This window comes from Penaeus chinensis, chromosome 36 (assembly GCF_019202785.1).
Source record: "Penaeus chinensis breed Huanghai No. 1 chromosome 36, ASM1920278v2, whole genome shotgun sequence".
NCBI lineage: Eukaryota > Metazoa > Arthropoda > Malacostraca > Decapoda > Penaeidae > Penaeus > Penaeus chinensis.
The window spans coordinates 3,344,527-3,352,026 of record NC_061854.1 but is presented as its reverse complement, the minus strand read 5'-3'; the positions used below and the strand labels follow the sequence as shown (position 1 = coordinate 3,352,026).

The 7,500-nt window shown below is 46.0% G+C and overlaps 1 protein-coding gene across 1 annotated transcript in view; it reads left to right on the top strand.

Annotated features, from left to right (window-relative positions):
* The window catches only part of LOC125044636, a 119,856-nt gene that overhangs the window by 63,525 nt on the left and 48,831 nt on the right, over positions 1-7,500 (top strand). The window contains exons 19-27 of the mRNA XM_047641403.1: positions 1,566-1,677; positions 2,177-2,347; positions 2,566-2,818; positions 3,008-3,146; positions 3,543-3,718; positions 4,051-4,231; positions 4,958-5,073; positions 6,066-6,198; positions 6,568-6,711. Coding sequence (XP_047497359.1) covers positions 1,566-1,677; positions 2,177-2,347; positions 2,566-2,818; positions 3,008-3,146; positions 3,543-3,718; positions 4,051-4,231; positions 4,958-5,073; positions 6,066-6,198; positions 6,568-6,711 — 1,425 coding nt within the window. The remainder of the gene's footprint in view (positions 1-1,565; positions 1,678-2,176; positions 2,348-2,565; positions 2,819-3,007; positions 3,147-3,542; positions 3,719-4,050; positions 4,232-4,957; positions 5,074-6,065; positions 6,199-6,567; positions 6,712-7,500) is intronic.

Below are 7,500 nucleotides of genomic sequence, written 5' to 3'. Positions count from 1 at the left end.
AGGATAGTGTTTCCCATCTACAAGAATCAGACATTAAATATTCAACTTTCATTTTCGTAATCTGTAAACAAAACCGCCCTTGTAGACACACACACACACACGCACACACACACACACACACACACACACACACACACACACACACACACACACACACAACACGAACACACACACACACACACACACGAACACACACATACGCACTTAAACAAAAAAAAACACAGACAGAGCCCCACCCCCACCACCTCTATCCCTTCCCCCCACACACAGCTCCCTCCCCCCTCTATCCCTTCCCCCCACGTACAACCCCCTCCCCCTCTATCCCTTCCCCCCACATACAACCCCCTCCCCCCTCTATCGCTTCCCCCCACGTACAACCCCCTCCCCCTCTATCTCTTCCCCCCACAAATAGTTCCCTCCCCCACCTCTCTTCCCCCCACGTACAACGCCCTCCCCCCTCTATCCCTTCCCCCCACCTCCCTTCTCCCCCATGTACAACCCCCTCCCCCCACCTCCCTTCCCCCCACGTACAACCCCCTCCCCCTCTATCTCTTCCCCCCACAAATAGTTCCCTCCCCCACCTCTCTTCCCCCCACGTACAACGCCCTCCCCCCTCTATCCCTTCCCCCCACCTCCCTTCTCCCCCATGTACAACCACCTCCCCCCCCCTCCCTTCCCCCCACGTACAACCCTCTCCCCCTCTATCCCTCCCCCCCACAAACAACCTCCTCCCCCCACCTCCCTTCCCTCAATTATATAATCCTTCCCAGAACCAGACTTAACCGCCGCCGCCAGTCACATCATATCGTAAACTCGTTTGTTTTGGTGTCCGTTCATTTAACTCGTTCCGTCTCCTGTCCCTGGTTCGTGTTCATTTCCCTGTCCCTTCTCCTGTCCCTGGTTCGTATTCATTCCCTCGTTCCTTCTCATGTCCCTGGTTTTGTTCATTTCCCTCTCTTTCTCATGTCCCTGGTTTGTGTCCATTCCCTCGTTCCTTCTCATGTCCCTGGTTTATGTTCATTTCCCTCGCCCCGTCTCCTGTCCCTTGATCATGTTCATTCCCTCGTTCCTTCTTTTGTCCCTGGTTTCTATTCATTTCCCTCATTCTTTCTCCTGTCCCTGGTTCGTGTTCATTTCCCTGTCCCTTCTCCTGTCCCTAGATCGTGTTCATTCCCTCGTTCCTTCTCATGTCCCTGGTTTTGTTCATTTCCCTCTCTTTCTCATGTCCCTGGTTTGTGTCCATTCCCTCGTTCCTTCTCATGTCCCTGGTTTATGTTCATTTCCCTCGCCCCGTCTCCTGTCCCTTGATCGTGTTCATTCCCTCGTTCCTTCTTTTGTCCCTGGTTTCTATTCATTTCCCTCATTCTTTCTCCTGTCCCTGGTTCGTGTTCATTTTGCTTGTTCCTTTTCCTGTCCTTGATTCGTGTTCATTTCCTTCGTCCCTTCTCACGTCCCCGGTTTCTGTTCATTTCCCTCGCCCCATTTCCTGTCCCTGGTTTCTGTTCATTTCCCTCGCCGCATTTCCTGTCCTTGGCTTGTGTTCATTTCCCTCGTCCCTTTTGCAGAAGTGTCCAGACCAGCCCTTGGCGGAAGAAAGTCGCCCCTGTGATCGCCATGTGCAGAACAAGGCCGTGGCGGAGAAGTACTGTGCGAAGATTAAGTCTGGACTTTTTGCAAGTGCGTATATAGATAGATAGGTTTTGTTGTTTTTTGTTTATTGTTGTTAGCATCTCGCGGGCATATGTATTTTTTGGGGATTATTGTTGTTAGCATCGTGGGGATATATATATATATATATATATATATATATATATATATACATACATATATATATATTGGTTGTTGTTGTTAGCATCGTGGGGATATGTTTATTTATTATTATTATCATCATCAGGAATACTATTAATATCATATAATTTGTATTGTTTTGATAATCCCGCCAGTTTTGATATTATCAGTAGTAGTAGTGAATGCGATTCTAACTTGTCCTTTTGATATCTGATATGTATTGGTTAATATCCTGTTACAGAGTGACAGAAAAAAATATGTATATACATGTATGTATGCATGTATATGAGTGTTTATATATATGAGTATTTATATATATATATATATATATATATATATATATATACATGGATATATGACTCTAACCCCCCACCTCCTCCTTGACCAGAGTGCCACTTGGAGGTCGACCCCGAGCCTTACCACCGCGACTGCCTGTACGACATGTGTTCGTGTGAGACCAAGCTGGACGGCTGCCTGTGCTCGACGCTCGCCTCCTACGCCAAGGAGTGCGCTCGTAAAGGCATCCTGATCGACTGGCGTGCTGAGATTCGCGAGTGCGGTGAGTGTCGAAGGGGGAGGGAAAGGGCGATTCGATTTTGTTTTTGTGTGGGTTTGTCTCTTTGGATTTTGTTGCTATCGTTTTGTGTTTATGAATTAATTTGCTTTGTGTGTTTTTTTTTTTTTTTCAAGCTTTATTCTTATCGAATTTTATTTGATTATTTGTTTGTTTATTATTTTGTATTCTGTCTTGTCATACGTATCTGTCGGCGTTCGCAGGCGTGCACTGCACCGGCGGCCAGAAGTACCAAGTGTGCGGCAACAGCTGTTCGCACACTTGCCTGGACCTGGCAACGAACCCGGATTGCAAGAGGAAGTGCGTCGAGGGCTGCAATTGCCTCGACGGCTTCTCCCTCGACCAAGATGGCATATGTGTGCCCATCACGGAATGCCCCTGCGTGTTCGAGTCCAAAGAGTACAAGCCGGGCTACGAAATGCTTCAGCGACAGCCCGACGGAAGCGACATGGTCTGGTGAGTTCGGGGATTCAGCGATGCTCGGCTGTTTTAGATGCTCTCGTTTATGTATCAAACGTACATGCTTTCACTCGTATAATTAACTATTATTCTTCTACTTTATATCCTCTCCGTATATCCTAAACACCCCACATTCTCCAATAATAAACTTTAGTGAATTCAAATAAATAACTTCTCTATCTTCAGCGAATGTTTCAACGCGGGATGGAACTGCTGGGAGCCTCGAGATAACGACACAGCCACCACGCCTCCTCAAGTGCAGTGCGCCGAACACTTACACGAGGTTTACACTGACTGCATGCCCGAGGAGGAGAACACGTGTCAGGTACGGTACTCGTCGAAGCTGGAACCAATAGCATAGTCTCCCCTGATTTCAGTCGAACGAACTCTTTTCCGAACGAACTGTTATTTTTTGTATTATAAAGGCCATTTGAGTACGTGCTTCAGTAAAAAAGTATTTTCTTGTACTTTTGTTTCTTTGTCGTATTATAAAGACATTTTGAGTGTATGCTTTATCAAAAATGTATTTTCTTGCACTGTTGTTCCCACTTTGAATTACGAGCATATATACCATTTGAATATGCTTTGTTTTTACCTTTAATCGCCAAACGTATGTTGTTATATCCTCAACATTTAACTACTGATTCTTTCCAACAATTCCCCATATATATTCCCCCCTCTTATCTGTTTTCCGTCACGCCCCCCCAACCTCTCCCAACAGACGATGCACCTGCGCTCGATTCCCGGGGACCTCTGTCGCGCCGGGTGTGTGTGTGGGGCGGGCTTCGTCAGGGACTCAGACACGGGCACCTGCATTAAGCATAGCAACTGTCCTTGTCACCACGGAGGAAGGTCTTACTCGGAGGGGGAGATCATTGTCGAGGATTGCAATACCTGGTGAGCGGGCTGTTGCTTGGTTGCTGTTCGTTTGTTTGTTTTTGGTGTTGTTTGAAGGTGTTTTTGTTTGGTGTTGGTATTGTTGATGTGTGTTTGTGTGCGTGTGTCTGTGTGTGTGTGTGTGTGTGTGTGTGTGTGTGTGTGTGTGTGTGTGTGTGTGTGTGTGTGAGAGAGAGAGAGTGCGAGAGTGTGCGTGTGTGTGTTTGCATCTTTGTGCTTCTATGCGCATCTTTATGTGTGCATGTGTGCCTGTATTTGTGTCTCTGTATATACATGTATCATACCACTCTCCCCTCACACTCACCCCCCCCCCCCTCTTCTTCCATCCCCAGCGAATGCGAAGGCGGCCAGTGGGTATGTACAGACCAACAGTGCCCGGGCATCTGTTCCGCATGGGGAGAGTCACACTACAAAACCTTCGACGGCCGAATGTATGAGTTCCACGGCACCTGCGATTACCTGCTTGCCAAGGGGAAGTCTCAGAGGAGTGACAGCTTCGAAGTCACGGTTCAGGTGAGTTGGGCGTGGGGGGGGGGGAGGTGGGTGGAGGGCGGTGGGCGGTTTGTATGGGTGGTTTCATGGGTGAGGGGGCGGGAGAGGAGAGTGGGAAGGGGGAGGGAAGAGGGAGTGGGGGAGGGGGAGTGGGGGAGTGGGCGGGGAGAGGGAGTAAGTGAGGGGGTGGTGGGGGGTGGAGTCGAGGTTGGAGTATTAGTTGTTTGTATGTTTGTTTAAATATTTAATTATAATTTGTTTGCTATGTTGTTTTCGACTGAGTGGTTAGTCGTGCTGTGCGATGTGTTTTTCACTCTTTAATTGTCTCTGTCTCTGTCTCCTCTGTCTCTCTCTCTCTCTCTTTCCCCACTCTCCTTCTCTCTCTCTCTCTCTCTCTCTCTCTCTCTCTCTCTCTCTCTCTCTCTCTCTCTCTCTCTCTCTCTCTCTCTCTCTCTCTCTCTCTCTCTCTCTCTTTCTGTGCGATGTGTTTTTCACTCTTTAATTGTCTCTGTCTCTGTCTCCTCTGTCTCTCTCTCTCTCTCTTTCCCCACTCTCCTTCTCTCTCTCTCTCTCTCTCTCTCTCTCCCTCTCTCTCTCTCTCTCTCTCTCTCTCTTTCTCTCCCTCCTTCTCATCATCTCCCTATCCCTCATCCTCACCTCATTTCCTATTTATCTCTATTTTTCCTTCTTCCTCCCCTTCATCCTTCTCCCCATTCCCTCTCCCTCATCGCCTCCTCCTGCTTCCAGAATGTTCCCTGCGGTACAAATGGCGTGACGTGCGCCAAGTCCGTCACCCTGAGAGTGGGCTCTGGCAACGCGCAAGAGACTGTGGAATTCTCTCGCAATAAACCTACGCCGACCAAGTGAGTTTCTCGGGAAAAAAATAATAAAGATAATGATACAATAAACATTTTCAAAAAATAAGGAATAGCAATAATACTGATGATAAATATGTATGTATGTATGTAGGTAGGTAGGTAATGTAAATATTGATGCTGAGATTATTTTCATTGGAAACCAGCTTGAGGAACGGTATTTATATATCTAGGTATGTGGCCCGGACCAATATGTACTAATTCCCATGACCCTATTCCAGTGCCTGTCATCTTTTCATATTCAGATTCAGTCAAAAGCAATAGGACAAGAACACTTTATGAAAAGATTCCAATTTATTGATATGTGAGTGATAGTTATATGCAGGTACTATGGGTGAGATAAAATTCAACTTTAACAATAATTTTCATATTGCTCTATGCGTTATAAAGAACCAATATCGAATGATTGTTTAATACATAGAAAAACCTATTTTGAATCATACAGTTTAACTATACACCACATTTTGGCCAATTAACCCATGAAACCCTCGCTATCATCTGAGAATCCACTGACCTATTACCTTATTGCTGCATTACCCAATTTTGGTCACATTTTAGGAACTCCATGATCCAATTTCGATCACCGTTTCACAATCCTCTTACCTTATTACTCCACAGCCCAATTTTGATCTTAGTTTGACCCTCACTACCCACGATATCTTTACCTCACTCTGCTCATTTAACTTCCAACTTCGCAATCCGATTCTGATCGCCATTTCAGGAATTTAACCCTCGCCATCATCTTGGAATCCACAACCCTTTTACCTTATTACTCCGCAGCCCAATTTTGACCCTCACTGCCATCCGGGAATCCACACCCTCATTAGCTCAATTGCTCCACAACCCAATTTCGATCCCAATTTTGACCCTCACCGCCATCCGAGAATCCACAATTCGATACCTCAATTGCTCTACTACCCCTATACACCAATTCGATATTTACCACAACCTTCAACGGCCCAATTTCGACCCCATTCCAGGAACTTGACCCGCACCATCATCCGGGAAGCTGGCGTGTTCGTCTTCGCTGAGGTAGCTGATATAGGCCTAGTTTTGCAGTGGGATCGTGGCACCCGAGCCTACCTGCGCCTCGACCCGTCGTGGAAGGGCAAGGTCGGTTGTTTGCGGATGACCTGTGTGTGTGTGTGTGTGTGTATGTGTGTGTGTGTGTGTGTGTGTGTGTGTGTGTGTGTGTGTGTGTGTTCTTCCTTCGTGTTTTGTTTTCGAGTAAATTCTGTAAGTGATGTGTGTATTTTTTAAATATGATACTTTCAATAAAAAAATAATGATAATACTAATCAAAATAAAATAAACAATCCAGCGCACGTATGTATCATCTACGTATCATTTCACATGCTCTCGTTCTCTCTAAGACTCAACTTTGTATTCCCTTTTTTCATGTTCTTTTTCTTCTTCTTTTTTTTTAGGTTCGTGGTCTCTGCGGATTATTCCCTTTTTTCATGTTTTTTCTTTTTTCTTTAGGTTCGTGGTCTCTGCGGAAACTACAATGACGACGAACAGGACGATTTCAAAACACCTTCGGGAGGTTCCAGCGAGGTCTCGGTTCGGATATTCGGAGACTCGTGGCGACTTCAGAACTACTGTCCGGATAGCGTCCTCATCAAGGTCGGTTTTTTTGTGAAAGGGAGAGATAGGGAGAGAAAGAAGGAAAGAGAGGGAGGGAGGGGAGGAAGGAGAGAGGGAGAAAGGGAGGGAGGGAGGTAGGAAAGAATGAGATAGACTCCAGAACTACAGTCCAGATAGCGTCCTCATCAAGGTGGGTTGTTTTGTGAAAGGGAGAGATATGGAGATAGGGATAGAAAGAGAGGGAAGCAAGGGAGGGGAGGAGGAGGGAGGGAGGGGAGGAGGGAAGAAGGGGGGACGGAGACCCCAAAACTACTGTCCGGATAGCGTCCTCATCAAGGAAGGTGAGCGATAGGGAGAGAAAGAGGGAAAGATATGAATAAAGGAAATGTAATAAGATAAACATAAAGAAATCAATTGATTAATTAACTAAAACTCACACTGATATATATATATATATATACATATACATATATGTATGTGTGTGTGTGTGTGTGTGTGTATGTATACAGATATATATAATCATGAATTGAAGACACCGCTTCCTTAACAAGAGTACCGCGCGTCTTGTTTAGATGATGCAAGGCGTTAGTGAGAACTCTTGAGAACTCTTAAGAAGTGGGAAATATATAAAAAAGGGAAGATTATATACAGGAAGTCTATGCATAAGATAAACAGTGAACGTGTATGTGTTTAACTTTAGTACGGAAGAAAGAGAGGGAGAGGGGGAGAGAGAGAGAGAGAGGGAGAGGGAGAGAGAGAGAGAGAGAGAGGGAGAGAGAGAGAGAGAGAGAGAGAGAGAGAGAGAGAGAGAGAGAGAGAGAGAGAGAG